Genomic DNA, 18,177 nt, shown 5'->3' on the forward strand with positions numbered 1-18,177 from the left:
CCCCGTTCCTGCCTTCTCCCCATACCCCCTGACTCCGCTATCCTTAAGAGCTCTGTCTAACTCTCTCTTGAATGCATTCAGAGAATTGGCCTCCACTGCCTTCTGAGGCAGAGAATTCCACAGATTCACAACTCTCTGACTGAAAAAGTATTTCCTCATCTCCGTTCTAAATGGACCCCTTATTCTTAAACTGTGGCCCCTGGTTCTGGACTCCCCCAACATTGGGAACATGTTTCCTACCTCTAATGTGTCCAACCCCTTAATAATCTTATACGTTTCGATAAGGTCCCCTCTCATCCTTCTAAATTCCAGTGTATACAAGCCTAGTCGCTCCAGTCTTTCAACATATGACAGTCCCGCCATTCCGGGAATTAGAAGAATGTGAATGCTTTGGAAAGGATGCAGAGGAGGTTCACCAGAATGATACCTAGATTAGCGGGTATTAACTACAGGGAGAGGTTGGATGGACTTGGATTGTTTTCGCTGGAACACCGGTGGCTGAGAGAAGATCTGATAGAAGTATATAAAATTATGAGAGGCAGAGATAGGTCTTAACTGCCTACCCTCTCTCCCGGGATGGAAATATCACGTACTCGAGGGCAGAGCTGTAAGGCGTGAGGAGCAAATTTTAAAGAAGATGTGTGGTGCATGTTTTCTTTTTACACACTGAGATGTGTGAGTCCCTGGAACACACTGCTGGGAGTGCTGGTCCTTCAGTTTAGTTTATTGTCACGTGTACAGAGGCACAGTGAAAAGCTATTGTTGCGTGCTATCCGGTCAGCAGAAAGACTATATATGATTACAATCGAGCCATTTACAGTGTGCAGATACACGAAAATAACTTTCTAGTGCTAGGTAAAGTCAGTAAAGTCCGATCAAAGATAGCCCAAAGATCACCTATGAGGTAGATAGTAGTTCAGGACTGCTCTCTAGTTGTTGTAGGATGGTTCAGTTCCCTGATAACAGCTGGGAAGAAACTGTCCCTGAATCTGGAGGTGTGCGTTTTCACACTTCTATACCTTTTGCCCGATTGGAGAGGGGAGATGAGGGAGTGGCCGGGGTGCGTCTGGTCCTTGATTATGCTGATGGCCTTGCCGAGGCAGCGTGAGGTATAAATGAAGTTAATGGAAGGGAGGGAGATACAAAGTAATGGGCCGCATGGTGACGCAGCAGCAGAGTTGCTGCCTTACAGTGAATGCAGCGCCGGAGACCTGGGTTCGATCCCGACTGCGGGTGCTGTCTGTACAGAGTTTGTATGTTCTCCCCCTGACTTGCATGGGTTTTCTCCAAGACTTTCGGTTTCCTCCCACACTCCAAAGACGTGCAGGTTTGTAGGCTAATTGGCTTGGTAATTGTAAAAATTATCACTAGTGGGTATAGGATAGTGTTAATGTGTGGGGATCGCTGGTCAGCGCGGACCCGGTGGGCCGAAAGGGCCTGTTTCCATGCTGTATCTCAACTAAACTAAACGGTGGCGTTTTGAAGACTTTTGGAAAAGCACATGGATATGCAGGGAATGGAGGGACATGGATCATGTCTTAGATACGAGTTGGTCTTGGCATGATGATCGGCATAGACATTGTGGGCCGAAGGACCTGTTCCTGTGCTGTTCTATTCTATGTTCGATTACTATGAGAAATAATATTACTGCAGTCTTATGTTCTATTGATTTGCATCAACAATGATAACATACCATGTATATTGGTGAAGCTGGTGTCAAAGTCACTTTCATCACCCATCCATGAAGATTCTGCAAGAGGACAGTTGGATCTGCTGAAAAGACTGCTCTTCAACCATGCACTGGACGAATCGATGGAGAAGAGACTTGCAAAGGATCGGCGAGCCTTTCTCCTCCGTCGGAAAATTCTGCAGGGATGGATACCTGTGTTAGAGAAATCATCATCCATCTTACCATCCACCTATTGTTGGGGTGAAAGGTAAGGCTTAGGGGGGACTGTGTCCCTGTTGCGACTAGGGTACCGAGGAGACACGTGTGAGGGACTCATCTACGATGAAAGAGTGGAACCCCCATTCCCTAAAGAACGAGGACATCTCGGATGTCCTGCGATCAACGGAAGGCAGGTTGGTTTGCATGATGGCATGATGACGTTTACCATACTAATTATGGACATCCACACTTACCGCACAAGATTTTCTTTGTAGCTGATATTTATTTTGGATGGAGTCAGGGTGAGATTGCCTTCTTCGTCCATGAAGCTCTCATCACTCATGTCATAGTAGCCGTTTGTCAAGAGCCGGGGGCTGCGCCGGCACAGGCAGGGGGAGCCGGTCAGAGGGTTTAGACGGCAGGGCGAACATGAACCCTCACCGGTCATCAGTGAAATGCTGCAAGCAACAACACCCAAAGCACATGTTGGTTAATTGAAACAAGATGCTGCAGTAACTCAGCGGGACAGGCGGCATCTCTGGAGAGAAGGAATGGGTGACGTTTCGGGTCGAGACCCTTCTTCAGAAGACCCTCCTTCATTCAATAGACAATAGGTGCAGGAGGAGGCCATTCGGCCCTTCGAGCCTGCACCGCCATTCAATGTGATCATGGCTGATCATTCTCAATCAGTACCCCGTTCCTGCCTTCTCCCCATACCCCTTGACTCCGCTATCCTTAAGAGCTCTATCTAGCTCTCTCTTGAATGCATTCAGAGAATTGGCCTCCACTGCCTTCTGAGGCAGAGAATTCCACAGATTCAGAGCTCTCTGACTGAAAACGTTTTTCCTCATCTCAGTTCTAAATGGCCTACCCCTTATTCTTAAACTGTGGCCGCTTGTTCTGGACTCCCCCAACATTGGGAACATGTTTCCTGCCTCTAACGTGTCCAACCCCTTAATAATCTTATACGTTTCGATAAGATCCCCTCTCATCCTTCTAAATTCCAGTGTATACAAGCCTAGTCGCTCCAGTCTTTCAACATATGACAGTCCCGCCATTCCGGGAATTAACCTAGTAAACCTACGCTGCACACCCTCAATAGCAAGAATATCCTTCCTCAAATTTGGAGACCAAAACTGCACACAGTACTCCAGGTGCGGTCTCACTAGGGCCCTGTACAACTGCAGAAGGACCTCTTTGCTCCTATATTCAACTCCTCTTGTTATGAAGGCCAACATTCCATTGGCTGTCTTCACTGCCTGCTGTACCTGCATGTTTCCTTTCAGTGACTGATGCACTAGGACACCCAGATCGCGTTGTACGTCCCCTTTTCCTAACTTGACACCTTTCAGGTAATACTCTGCCTTCCTATTCTTACCACCAAAGTGGATAACCTCACACTTATCCACATTAATCTGCATCTGCCATGCATCCGCCCACTCACACAACCTGTCCAAGTCACCCTGCAACCTCATAGATCTTCCTCACACTTCACACTACCACCCAGCTTTGTATCATCTGCAAATTTGCTAATGGTACTTTTAACCCCTTCATCCAAGTCATTGCTATATATTGTAAATAGTCCTTCTCTCCAGAGATGCTGCCTGACCCGTTGAGTTACTCTTACATTTTGTGTTTATCTTTGGTGTAAACCAGCATCTGCACATCCTTCTTACACATTGGTTGATTGAAAGATACAGCATGGAAACGGGCCATTTGGCCCATCGAGTTCACACTGACCATCGATCACCCGTTCACACTGGTTTAGATTTGGTTAGTTTAGTTAGTTGTCACGTGTACCGAGGTACAGTGTAAAGCAATTTTGTTGCGTGCTATCCAGTCAGCGTAATGACTATACATGATTACAATCAATGTGTAGGAAGGAACTGCAAATGCTGGTTTAAACCGAAGATAGGCACAAAAAGCTGGAGTCTAAAGAAGGGTCTCGACCCGGAACATCACCTATTCCTTTCCTCCAGAGATGCTGTCTGACCCGCTGAGTTACCACAGCTTTTGGTGCCTATCTTAGGAAAACAACAAGTCTTATTAAGACGCAAGACACCGTGGACAAGGGACACCATGGGTTAACATGGATAGTGTGCTAAGGCAGATCTGCCAAGAAAGAAGAAGGTCGCTAATCCTGGGTGAGGAACCTCACTGAAACTTGGTAGAAACTGCATTACAAAACACAAAGTACTGGAGTAACTCAGCGGGTCAGCCAGCATCTCTGGAGAAGCTTGGGCAGGTTACAACCCAGTAGTATGAATATTGATTTCTCTAACTTCAATTGGACATTGCTTTCCCTCCCTCTCCGTCCCTTCCCCTCCCTCGTTCTCTATAACTAGTTTAACTGTCCTGATTAACTTACTGATTGTATGCCTCCTTGTCACCTTCCCCTCAGCTAACAATCAACCATTCTACATTTCTTTATCATCGTCTGCTTTGATCTGTTGTTTTTACGCCACACCCTTCCATATCTCTAGACTTCCGCTGCCCTGACTCTCAGTCTGAAGGACGGTCTCGACCCGAAACGTCACCCATTCCTTTTCTCCAGTGATGTTGTTGGACCCGCTGAGTTACTCCAGCTTTTTGAGTCTATCTCCAGGGAACATGGATTGGCAATATTTCGGGTCGGAACTCTTCTTCAGACCGAAAGCATCACATCAAAATGACTTTACAAAAGCTTTACTGCATTATGGTCAGATTCTTACTAAAATTAAAAACAAAATTATAAGGTATTAAAATAAAACACAAAGTCTGAAGAGGGTCCCGACCCAAAACATCACCTATCCATGTTCTCCACAATTGCTGCCTGACCCGCTGAGTTACTCCAGCACTCTGTGAAACGTCACCTTCCATGTTCTCCAGAGATGCTGCCTGACCTGCTGAGTTACTCCAGCACTTTGTGTCTTTCTTTTGTAAACCAGCTTCTGCTGTTCCTTGTATTTGCTTGAAACTGGATTATATCCATCTCAGCGACTAAGGCTTGGAGGAGTGGGCTACTGGAGACCCTTCAGATCAGACATCACTGCATTATGCCGAGCATGCGGATCGAACGCAGCCTGCAGCGGAGCAGTGGAGCAGGCCGACACCATGGCCTGGCCAGGCCGACTGTTGGGCCTTCTGCATCAGAGTGAGGCCCAACGCAAACTGGAGCAACAGCACCTCATATTTGGCTTGGGCAGTTTACACCCCAGATGAAGGGATTAAAAGTACCATTAGCAAATTTGCAGATGATACTAAGCTGGGGTGTAGTGTGAATTGTGAGGAAGATGCAATAAGGCTGCAGGGTGACTTGGACAGGTTGTGTGAGTGGGCGGATACATGGCAGATGCAGTTTAATGTAGATAAGTGTGAGGTTATTCACTTTGGAAGTAAGAATAGAAAGGCAGATTATTATCTGAATGGTGTCAAGTTAGGAAGAGGGGATGTTCAACGAGATCTGGGTGTCCTAGTGCATCAGTCACTGAAAGGAAGCATGCAGGTACAGCAGGCAGTGAAGAAAGCCAATGGAATGTTGGCCTTCATAACAAGAGGAGTTGAGTATAGGAGCAAAGAGGTCCTTCTACAGTTGTACCGGGCCCTGGTGAGACCGCACCTGGAGTACTGTGTGCAGTTTTGGCCTCCAAATTTGAGGAAGGATATTCTTGCTATTGAGGGCGTGCAGCGTAGGTTCACTAGGTTCATTCCCGGAATGGCGGGACTGTCGTATGTTGAAAGGCTGGAGCAATTAGGCTTGTATACACTGGAATTTAGAAGGATGAGGGGGGATCTTATTGAAACATATAAGATAATTAGGGGATTGGACACATTAGAGGCAGGAAACATGTTCCCAATGTTGGGGGAGTCCAGAACAAGGGGCCACAGTTTAAGAATAAGGGGTAGGCCATTTAGAACGGAGATGAGGAAGAACTTTTTCAGTCAGAGAGTGGTGAAGGTGTGGAATTCTCTGCCTCAGAAGGCAGTGGAGGCCAGTTCGTTGGATGCTTTCAAGAGAGAGCTGGATATAGCTCTTATGGATAGCGGAGTGAGGGGGTATGGGGAGAAGGCAGGAACGGGGTACTGATTGAGAGTGATCAGCCATGATCGCATTGAATGGCGGTGCTGGCTCGAAGGGCTGAATGGCCTACTCCTGCACCTATTGTCTATTGTCTATTGTCTATGGTATGAATATTGACTTCTCTAACTTCAAGTAACCCTTGCTTTCCCTCTCTCTCCATCCCCCCCCATCCCATCTCTCTGACTAGTTTCACTGGCCTCCTGATTAAATGTTACTGATTGTATGCCTCGTTGTCATCTTCCCCTCAGCTAACAATGATCCATTCTACATTTCCTTGATCACCATCCCCTTTGATGTCTTGCTTTCACACCTTACCCCTCCATATCTCGATATCTCCCTCTCCCCTGATTCTCAGTCTGAAGAAGGGTCTCGACCCGAAACATCACCCATTCCATCTCTCCGGAGATGCTGCCTGTCCCACTGAGTCACTCCAGCATTTTGTGTCTATCTTCGACCTGCGGAGAGGCCTGTTTGCTTAATGTTCTGGGCTGTGTCCAAAACTATGCAATTTCTTGCGGTCTTTGGCAAAGCAATTCCCAAACCAAGGGTTTCGACCCGAAAACGTCACGCATTCCTTCTCTCCAGAGATGCTGCCTGACCCGTTGAGTTACTCCAGCATGTTGTGTCTATCTCTGATATAAACCAGGATCTGCAGTTCCTTTTTATTATATTACTAGATCAAGTGGACCTGTTGGGCCCAAACCTCTCCTGCATTGGTGCAGCACCATCTCCTCCGCTCTACTCCCTCCCCTCTCTCCCCCTTCCCCCTACCAACTCCCCTCCCCCTTACCCCCTCCCTCCCTCCCTCCCTCCCTCCCTCCTCTCTACATAGGAGATAGATTTAAACTTTAGGATGAGAGAGGATCTTATAGAAACACTAGATCAAGTGGACCCGTTTGGCCCAAACATCTCCTGCATTGGTGCAGCACCCTCTCCTCCCGCCCTCCCACCCTCCCAACCTCCCCCTCTCACCCTAACCCCCCTTATCCTCCCTCCCTCCCCCCCCTTCCCTCCACCCCCTCCCTCCCTCCCCCCATTCCCTCCAACCCCGCCCTCCCTCCCCCCTCCCTCCCTAGGAGATAGAATTAAACTTTAAAATGTGAATAACAAAAGATATAACACCGATTTCAATGAAACATTTTCCTTTAGCACCAAAAGGACGACGGTGAGTAAGGTGGGCCTAACATTGTCACGCTATCGTGTACCGTTTTGGCTGTAGTTCAGGAACAAACAAACAAACAAATGAGAGTTTTAGTATATAGATATTTCACTAGGGCCTCTATTTGGCCAGCCAAGCCAACCCTAAAAATATCAGCCCCAACTAAAATGGCAAGCTAAAAATGTATTTTGAAGGATCGTATTTTGCAAGAGTCATATCATAGACAATGTTATAAGGCAAGGAAACTGGGAAGAGCATCTGGTTACCTTTGTAGGATCCGTTCAGGAGACACTTCTTTCTGAACCTCTTGCGGAAATACCTGTGCAGCTGCAATAAGGATTTTGTTAGTCATAATGGTCAGATAAACTGACCTGCACCAACACATCCAGTTATCTCAAGGAACATTGGCTATTTGCATCTATTTAAATTCTGAGTATCTACAGGAGAACAGCCCAAAAAAGATTAATAGAAACAAATGGTAAGCATTGAGGGGAATGGACAAGGTTGTCATTATTAAAACTAAGGTGAAAAAAACTTTCTCACGCAGAGTGTTGTGAATTTGTGGAATTCTCTGCCACAGAAGGCAGTGGTCAATTCACTGGATGAATTTAAAAGAGAGTTAGATAGAGCTCTAAAGGCTAGCGGAATCAAGGGATATGGGGAGAAGGCAGGCACGGGTTACTGATTGTGGATGATCAGCCATGATCACAATGAATGGCGATGCTGGCTCGAAAGGCCAAATGGCCTCCTCATGCACTTATTTTCTATGTTTCCATGTTTCTATGTGAATGCACAGTCTTTTACCTAGGGTAGGGGAATCAAGAACCAGGGGGCATAGGTGGAAGGTGAGAGTAGAAAGATATAATAGGAACCTGAGGGGCAACTTTTGCATTCAGAGGGTGGTGAGTGTATGGAACTCTTTGCCAGAGGAGGTAGTACCATAAACGACAATGGGAGGAAAGGTGTAGAGGGATATAGGGCAAATGTGTGTAATTGAGACTAGTGCAGTGGGCCATTTTGGTCAAAGGCATGGAGAACCATTTGAGAAACAAATGTCCCGATATGGTGATATTATGATAAAAATTTAGATGCTTTTGTTAAAATTGCTTAAAATAAATCTTGCCCAATGTAGGTGAATCAAGGACCAGAAGACATAATTTTAAGGTGAAGGGGAAAAGATTTAATAGGAATCTGAGGGGAAACCTTTTCAGAAAAAAGGGTGGTGGGGCAAATTGCCAGAGGAGGTAGTGGAGGCTGGGACTATCGCAACGTTTAAGAAACAGTTGGACAGATCCATGGATAGGACAAGTTTGGAGGGATATGGACCAAGCGCGGGCAGGTGAGACTAGGGTAGCTGGGACATGTTGGCCAGTATGGGCAAGTTGGGCCAAAGGGCCTGTTTCCTCACTGTATCACTCTATGACTCTATAAATATGGAGACCATGATGTTAACAATAGTTTGATTTAGTTTATTATTGTCACATGTACCAAGTAAAGTGAATTGGTTTTTGGTTGCGTGCTACCCAGTCAGTGGGAACACTACTTATGAACAAGCATGCCATTCACACTGTGCAGATAAAGGATAAAGGGTGTATGAGCCATTTGTGTTTGTGCTGGCTATTTTAGCACATTATATTATTTTGCATCTTGCTGTATTATTTTTGGACACTATGGGGGCTGTCGTGAGGTGACATATATGGGCAAAATGGACTGGGAGGAGCCAGAATTTAGGAGTATATCTGGAGACACAGAGACAGACACGGGGGGGGGGGGGGGGGTCAGACACAGGGAGGGAGAGATACAGATCAGACCTGTGACGAGTATTGAAAAGCTTGGAGAGATACAGACTTGTTTGTATTACTACTTCAATAACCGACTAATTAAACTGAAAATAAACTAAAATTCCTAAGATCGATCACTCCCACTCCCTGTGAAGTAATGGCAAGTTGATTTTTTTTTAAATTACCATGTGACGAGGCTGACAAATAATGTGATCCAGGATACATTTCTGCTGCTTGATTACTCTTCAGCAGTCAAGAACGGATGAGGACCTGTTGAAAGGAGAACAAAATAATTGATTCCGTTTTACCGCTGAAGATTTACACGGAGTATCATTTCTGATATTAATAATATGATTATTAAGGGGTTGGACGCGTTAGAGGCAGGAAACATGTTCCCAATGTTGGGGGAGTCCAGAACCAGGGGCCACAGTTTAAGAATAAGGGGTAGGCCATTTAGAACTGAGATGAGGAAAAACTTTTTCAGTCAGAGAGTTGTGAATCTGTGGAATTCTCTGCCTCAGAAGGCAGTGGAGGCCAATTCTCTGAATGCATTCAAGAGAGAGCTGGATAGAGCTCTTAAGGATAGCGGAGTCAGGGGTATGGGGAGAAGGCAGGAACGGGGTACTGATTGAGAATGATCAGCCATGATCACATTGAATGGCGGTGCTGGCTCGAAGGGCCGAATGGCCTCCTCCTGCACCTATTGTCTATTGTCTATTGATTTAAAGCCAAAACACAAAAGTCTAAAAGTCCAATGTCCTAAAGTCCAAAAGTCTAAGGCCTGAATCCTAAAGCCTAAAGTCTAAAGTCAAGCCTAAAGTCAAGTCGAAAAGGTTTATTGGACTCTGTTAATTGACCCGAGTGTGTAAGAAGTGGATGTGTAAGTGGGATAACAGGTGATGGATGGTTGGCATGGACTCGGTGGGCCGAAGAGCCTTTTTCCATGCATTATCTTCAATCAATCTAATGTAGACAACATCCCCCAAATTAAGTCTTGAACTGTTTTTTTTGGATCCTCGTCAAACAGAATTTGAGCACAAAAAATCCAAGACTCCGCTAGTCTCTCTGATTTTACTCTCACCCCCACCCATTTACAACAAATTAATGGTCCCAACTCAAATCGTCATCCATGTTCTCCAGAGAAACTGCCTGACCCGCTGAGTTACTCCAGCACTCTGTGAAACGTCACCTATCCATGTTTTCCACAGATGCTGCCTGACCCGCTGAGTTACTCCAGCACTCTGTGAAACGTCACCTATCCATGTTCTCCACAGATGCTGCCTGACCCGCTGAGTTACTCCAGCACTCTGTGAAACGTCACCTATCCATGTTTTCCACAGATGCTGCCTGACCCGCTGAGTTACTCCAGCACTCTGTGCCTATCTTTGGTAAATAGAATAGAATACTTTATTGTTACATGTGGCAAGTCACAGTGAAATTATTTGCTTCCATACCATGCCAGGTTATGCAAAATATTCACCACATAAAGGGGCGCTTACAAAGGTACAAATTCCCCCTCCCCCACCCCCTCGCGCCAGTTCCCCCTTTGTTCTTTCCCCCTCCCTCATGGCAGTCCCCCCACGCCGGGTCCTCCTTTGGTAAACCAGCACCTGCAGTTCCTTGTTGGGCTTCTTGTAAAAAAAAAAATCCTGCTCTTTATCATTCCTTTTGTTTCCTGTAGATTATTGTGGACGTGTCAGAGCCGTCCCGCAAACTAGAATAATGAGTCTTGCAACAAGATGTTTTAACCATAGAGACGATACCATTTGGATCTTGTTACTGTTAGACTTTGTTTTAGACTTTAAAGATACAGCGCGGAAACAGGCCCTTTGACCCTGTGCCGACCAGCGATTCCCATACACGAACACTATCCTACGCACACGAGGGACAACTTACAATTTTCTTGAAGCCAATTAACCTTCAAACCTGTACATCTTAGGAGTGTGGGATGAAACTGGAGCGCCTGGTTTCCTTCTCACCCTGAACACAGGATCCCCCCAGGGCTGCGTCCTTAGCCCCCTACTGTACTCCCTGTACACACATGACTGCGTGGCCAGGTTCAGCTCCAACTCCATCATCAAGTTTGCTGATGACACTGTGGTGGTGGGCCTGATCTCCGATAATGATGAGAAGGCCTACCGGGAGGAGGTGGCTGATCTGGCACTCTGGTGTCAGGACAACAGCCTCCTCTTGAATGTCACAAAAACTAAGGAGCTGATTGTAGACTTTAGAAGGGCTCAACATCCGAGGACGTACACGCCACTGGAGATAAATGGGATTACTGTGGATAGGGTGAGCAGCTTTAAATACCTGGGAGTCCACATCACAGAGGATCTGACATGGACAACACACATTGCCGCACTGGTGAGTAAGGCAAGGAGCGCCTTTACCACCTCAGACAGTTGAGGAGATTTAGAGTCTCTCTGAGGATCCTTCAGTGCTTCTACTCCGGGGCTGTAGAAAGCATCTTGTCCGGCAACATCACAATCTGGTTTGGGAACAGTTCTGCCCAGGACAGGAAGGCTCTGCGGAGAGTAGTGCGTTCGGTAGAACGCACCATGGGAACTACACTCGCCCCCTGCAGGACCTATACATCAGGAGGTGCAGATCCAGAGCCAGCAACATTATGGGGGACCCCTGCCACCCCAGCAACGGACTGTTCCAGTTGCTACGGTCAGGCAAACGCCTCCGCTGTCACGCTGTGAAAATGGAGGATGAGACAGAGTTTCTTCCCACAGGCCATCAGGACCGTTAACTATTATATCACCAGGGACTAATTTAATTTACTGTATTAATTTATTTTTTGTGTTAAAAAAAATATTCTATTCTGTTTTGTAGTTTAGCACAATCCGCAGGCATTGCCACTTTCATTTCACTGCACATCTTGTATATGTATGTGACAAATAAACTTGACTTGACATGAAAAACCCAAGCGATCACAGAGAGAACGTACAAACTCAATACAGACAGCACCCATAGTCAGGATCGAACCCGAGTCTCTGGCGCTGTAAGGCAGCAACTCTACTGCTGCGCCACTGCTCCGCCCAGTTGCACTGAGGAGCAGATGAGGTGAACGGGATAGAATGGAATGGATTGTATTTAAGGATAAAGTAAATGCAAGGCAGAAATGCTGCCAGACAGCACCAGAGACCCGGGTTTGATCCTGACTACGGGTGCTGTCTGTACGGAGTTTGTACGTTCTCCCCGTGACTTGCGTGGGGTTTTTTTCCGAGACCTTCGCTTTCCTCCCACACTCGAAGACGTACAGGTTTGTAGGTTAATTGGCTTGGTAAAATTGTAAATTGTCCCTCGTGTGTGGGATAGTGTAAGTATGTGGTGATCGCTTCGATCGAGTTCAATCCTGATTATGGGTGCTGTCTGTAGGGAGTTTTTAAGTTCTCCCTGTGAATGCGTGGGTTTTCTCAAGGAGCTCCGGTTTCCTCCCACACTCCAAAGATGAGTTCACGCAGAGAGTTGTGAATCTGTGGAATTCTCTGCCTCAGAAGGCAGTGGAGGGCAATTCACTGGATGCATTCAAAAGAGAGTTAGATGGAGGTCTTAGGGCTAGCGGAATCAAGGGCTATGGGGAGAAGGCAGGAACGGGGTACTGATTGTGGATGATCAGCCATGATCACATTGAATGGCGGTGCTGGCTCGAAGGGCTGAATATCCCACTCCTGCACCTATTGTCTATGTCTATGTATCTATGTATCGCTGGTCGGTGCGGACTTGGTGGGTCAAAGGGCCTGTTTCCGCGCTGTATCTCTAAACTAAAAGAACAGAATGGCGTATAAAAGGTGGTAAAAGATTATGTGAAGCGTGGATACCACGTGGCAGTTCCTGTGTTGTAAATTCCATGGTTACATCTCTGGAAAATATATATCTGATAGACAACAGGACAATCTCAAGGGTTGGCATGCAGCTTCGTAAACAGAGTGGTGCAAGTCAGGTATCTAAAGTGGAACTGAAGATAGACACCAAAAGCTGGAGTAACTCAGTGGGTCAGACAACATCTCTGGAGAAAAAAGGAATGAGTGATGTTTCGGGTCGAGACCCTTCTTCAGATGCTGCCTGTCCCGCTGAGTTACTCCAGCATTTTGTGTCTATCTTCGGTTCAGAGTTAGCATCTTGCAGTTCCTTCCTACACATCTGCTGGGGAACAACAGTGCTGCTGTGCTGGAAACTTTTCAAACATATCATTAAATTCCCCAGTACCTAACGTGATTTTTATTTTTAGAACAGTTGCACATTCCCATGGACTGACATTGACGCACACTGGGGTCATTTCCTTTCAGACACAGCTGCTCAGACTGATGCAACTTCACGCGAACATTCCCAGTTGTCTGTCTTTTGTTCCAGCAATGTTTTAAAAGACGCACAGCTTCTTTGAATTAATGAAAGCAGTGTAAAGTCACACAACACGGAAACAGGCCCTTCACCCCCACTCGTCCATGATGCCCCATCTAAGCCACTCTCATTCGCTCGCATTCATGTTCATGTTCAGAAGTTCTTGTTCAGGAGCAGAATTAGGCCATTCGGCCCATCAAGTCTACTCCACCATTCAATCATGGCTGATTAACCTTTCCCGTTCAACCCCATTCTCATGCCTTCTCCCCATAACCCCTGACACCCCTACGAATAGTATTTGGCCCATACCAATAGACATTAGACAATAGACAATAGGTGCAGGAGGAGGCCATTTGGCCCTTCGAGCCAGCACCACCATTCAATGTGATCATGGCTGATCATTCTCAATCAGTACCCCGTTCCTGCCTTCTCCCCATACCCCCTGACTCCGCTATCCTTAAGAGCTCTATCTAGCTCTCTCTTGAATGCATTTAGAGAATTGGCCCCCACTGCCTTCTGAGGCAGAGAATTCCACAGATTCACAACTCTCTGACTGAAAAAGGTTTTCCTCATCTCAGTTCTAAATGGCCTACCCCTTATTCTTAAACTGTGGCCCCTTGTTCTGGACTCCCCCAACATTGGGAACATGTTTCCTGCCTCTAACGTGTCCAACCCCTTAATAATCTTATACGTTTTGATAAGATCTCCTCTCATCCTTTTAAATTCCAGTGTATACAAGCCTAGTCACTCCAGTCTTTCAACATATGATAGTCTCGCCATTCCGGGAATTAACCTAGTAAACCTACGCTGCACGCCCTTCTAAACCTTTTCCTATCCATGGACCTGTCCAAGAGTTGTTTTAAATGTTAGAGTACCTGCCTCAACTACCTCTCCTGGAAGCTTGTTCCATTTAACCACCACCCTCAGTGTGAAAAAGTTGCCCCTCAGGTTCCTACTCCATTCTCCTCACCCGACTTGAAACCTCCTTTAACATCACCGGCACAGCCCTATCCTGGTTCAAATCTTACCTCTCTGACAGGCACCAGTTCATCTCCATTAACAACTGTAAATCCCCCACCGCTCCCCTCCCCCAAGGTGTCTCCCAAGGCTCAGTCCTTGGCCCCCTCCACTTCATCCTCTACCTGTTCCCCCTTGGTCAATTAATCCGCCATCATGGTCTCAACTTCCACTGCTTCGCCGATGATATCCAGCTCCTCATCTCCACCAAGTCAATCTCCACCACCACACACTCTACACTGACAAACTGCATCACTGAAATAAAATCTTGGCTTCAATCAAATTTCCTCAAACTCAACTGCAACAAATCTGAAATCATCATCATTGGTCAAAAAACGCTCACCAAATCCACCCAAAACTTCATCCTCAATATTGATGGTCTCCCAGTATCCACCTCCCCTCACATCCGGAATCTTGGAATCATCTTTGATCAAACCCTCTCCTTCGACAAACACATCAAACACATCACAAAGACAGCCTTCTTCCACCTCAAAAACATTGCCCGTCTCCGTCCATGCCTCTCCTCCACAGCTGCAGAAGCCCTCATCCACGCCTTCATCACCTCCCGTCTGGACTACTGCAACAGCCTCCTCTATGGCGCACCCTCAAAAATCATCAGTAAACTTCAATACATTCAAAACTCCGCTGCCCATCTACTCACCCACACCCCGATCCGTGACCATATCACCCCCGTCCTTTACAAACTCCACTGGCTCCCCATCCCCCAGAGAATCCAGTACAAAATCCTCCTCATGACCTACAAAGCCATCCATAACCTGGCCCCATCCTACCTGACCGACCTCCTCCACAGGCACACTCCCACCTGCACCCTCCGCTCTGCTGCTGCCAATCTCCTATCCCCCCACATCCGGACCAAACTCAGATCCTGGGGGGACAGGGCTTTCTCCATCGCTGCTCCCACCCTATGGAACTCACTACCTCAAACCGTCAGAGACTCCTCCACACTCACCACATTCAAAACATCACTGAAGTCTCACCTATTCAGTACTGCCTTCAACCACTGAAGGTCACCCCACCTTCTGTCTCCTTTCTCTGTTCGTTTACTTATTTATCTATTTATTCACTTCCCTATGTTCTCTAAATCCCTGTAAAGCGTCTTTGAGTATATGAAAAGCGCTATATAAATGTAATGTATTATTATTATTATTATTAAATCTTTCCCTTCTCACCTTGAACCCGTGTCCTCTGGTTGTTCATTCCCCTGCTCTGCGTAAAAGTGTGCATTCACCTTATCTATTTCCCTCATGATTTTATACACCTCTATAAGATCATCTCTCAGCCTCCTTTGCTTCAAAGAATAAACTCCTAGCCTAACCTCGCCCTTATTTCTAGCCTAACCTCACAACCCCTTTCCTGCTTTCTCCCTATATCCCTTGATTCCATTAGCCCCAAGAGCTATATCTAACTCTCTCTCTAATGTGCAGGGTTTGCTGGTTGGTGCGAACTCGGTGGGCCGAAGGGCCTGGTTCTGAACTAAAATGGTTCTGAACTAAACTAATTCAAGAATCACTGTTAATGTTACAGACCTTCATCAACAACCATGTTACTATGGTCACGGTATTATTTCTAACACAAACATACTACAGGCTAGAAATTGCCTTGAGCAGTGAGCTGAGCTGCCCTGGCAGTGCAATTCTATTCAGCTACAAAACCCTGGAGATGATGAGCTTTTGTAGAGAGCTTGCACCTTTTGTGTAGGAAGGAACTGTAGATGCTGGTTTACACTGAAGATAGACACAAAATGCTGGAGTAACTCAGCGGGACAGGCAGCATCTCTGGAGAAGGATGAGAGGAGATCTTATCGAAACATATAAGATTATTAAGGGGTTGGACACGTTAGAGGCAGGAAACATGTTCCCAATGTTGGGGGAGTCCAGAACCAGGGGCCACAGTTTAAGAATAAGGGGTAGGCCATTTAGAATGGAGATGAGGAAAAACTTTTTCAGTCAGAGAGTTGTAAATCTGTGGAATTCACTGCCTCAGAAGGCAGTGGAGGCCAAGTCTCTGAATGCATTCAAGAGAGAGCTAGATAGAGCTCTTAAGGATAGAGGAGTCAGGGGGTATGGGGAGAAGGCAGGAATGGGGTACTCATTGAGAATGATCAGCCATGATCACATTGAATGGCGGTGGTGGCTTGAAGGGCCGAATGGCCTCCTCCTGCACCTATAGTCTATGGTCTATTGTCTAGAACATGGATAGATGACCTTTCACAGAATGCTGGAGTAACTCAGCGGGTCAGGCAGCATCACTGGATAGATGGAATGGGTGACGTTTCAGGTTGAGACCCTATTTCAGACTTCTGCAAGTGTTCAGTTGATGAGTTCAGTTCTGGGCACCATGTTATGGAAAAGATATTGTCAAACTGGAAAGGTTACAGAGAAGATTTACAAGGATGTTGCCAGGACTCAAGGGCCTGAGCTATAGGGAGAGGTTGAATAGGCTGGGACTTTATTCCTTGGAGCGCAGAAGAATCAGGGGAGATCTTATAGAAGTGTATAAAATCATGAGAGGAATAGATCAGGTAGATGCACAGAATCTCTTGCTCAGAGTAGGGGAATCAAGGACCAGAGGACAGGTTTACATTGAAGTGGGAAAGATTTTACAGGAATCTGAGGGGTAACGTTGGTCATTCCCTGGCCATTCCAAGGTGTATGGAACGACCTGCCAGAGGAGGTAGTTGAGGCTGGGACTATTGCAACATTTAAGAAGCAATTGGACGGGTACATGGATAGGACAGGTTTAGAAGGATATGGGCCAAACGCAGGCAGGTGGGACTACTGTATATGGGACATGTTGGTCAGTGTGGACAAGTTGGGCTGAAGGACCTGTTTCCACGCTGTATCACTCTATGAAAGACCTTTACTCTACCTCTTCTGCTACTTCAGAGCTTACAGTGGAAATGTTGCAGGTGTCCAGTGGAGAACATATTGACTGGTTGTATCATAGCCTGGTTCGGCAACTCGAGCGCCCAGCAACAAAGAAGATTGTAGAAAGTGGTGAACACTGCCCAGTCCATCACGGGTACTGACTAGGGTTGCCAACTGTCCCGTATTAGCCGGGACATCCCGTATTTTGGGCTAAATTGGTTTGTCCCGTACGGGACCGCCCTTGTCCCATATTAGGCCCGCAGGCCGCTGTAGGCCGGGACATTGTAGGCTAACGGAGTGTGTTCGGGGAGCGGGGCCGAGTTTGTTCGCCTAACGGAGGTTGCGTGGCAACCCGCCTCCCGGCCCGGGCAGCCGACATTGGAGGAGTGGGAGCACATGGCCGCTGGCTGGGTGAGGTCATATGGGGCGCGGGGCGGTGACGTCACCTTGTCCCGTATTTGGTAGTGAGACAGTTGGCAACCCCAGTACTGACCTCCCCACCATTGAAAGGCACTGCCTCAAAAAGGCAGCCAGCATCATTAGAGACCCACACCACATTGGCCATGCTCTCATTTCACCCCTGCCACCTCTGGGACGAAGGTTGGCAACAGCATGGCAACTGTAACGTTCAGTAGCAGCCTCTTCCTTCCAACCATCAGGCTATTAAACACAACAACCTACAAATAAGCTGTGAACTACATTAATTTGGGGGCATTGTGTTTGATTTTACACTATTCACTGGAGTTTAGAAGGATGAGAGGGGATCTTATAGAGTCGTATAAAATTATAAAAGGACTAGACAAGCCTGATGCAGGAAAAATGTTCCCAATGTTGGGGGAATCCAGAACCAGGCGCCACAGTCTAAGAAAAAAGGGGAGGCCATTTAAAACTGAGGTGAGAAGGAACTTTTTCACCCAGAGAGTTGTGAATTTGTGGAATTCTCTGCCACAGAAGGCAGTGGAGGCCAATTCACTGGATGAATTAAAAAGAGAGTTAGATAGAGCTCTAGGGGTTAGTGGAATCAAGGGATATGGGGA

At 46.7% G+C, this 18,177-nt stretch overlaps 1 protein-coding gene across 2 annotated transcripts in view; it reads right to left on the reverse strand.

Annotated features, from left to right (window-relative positions):
* tmem71 (transmembrane protein 71) overlaps positions 1–18,177 on the reverse strand; it is a 39,200-nt gene that overhangs the window by 9,728 nt on the left and 11,295 nt on the right. For both annotated transcript variants that reach the window (XM_078398746.1, XM_078398745.1), the window contains 4 exons: positions 9,074–9,158; positions 7,374–7,434; positions 2,143–2,346; positions 1,694–1,866 (listed from right to left, as the gene is read on the reverse strand). In XM_078398746.1, coding sequence (XP_078254872.1) covers positions 1,694–1,866; positions 2,143–2,346; positions 7,374–7,434; positions 9,074–9,113 — 478 coding nt within the window. In that variant the 5' untranslated portion in view covers positions 9,114–9,158. The remainder of the gene's footprint in view (positions 1–1,693; positions 1,867–2,142; positions 2,347–7,373; positions 7,435–9,073; positions 9,159–18,177) is intronic.

This window comes from Rhinoraja longicauda, chromosome 4 (assembly GCF_053455715.1).
Source record: "Rhinoraja longicauda isolate Sanriku21f chromosome 4, sRhiLon1.1, whole genome shotgun sequence".
Taxonomy (NCBI): Eukaryota; Metazoa; Chordata; class Chondrichthyes; order Rajiformes; family Arhynchobatidae; genus Rhinoraja; species Rhinoraja longicauda.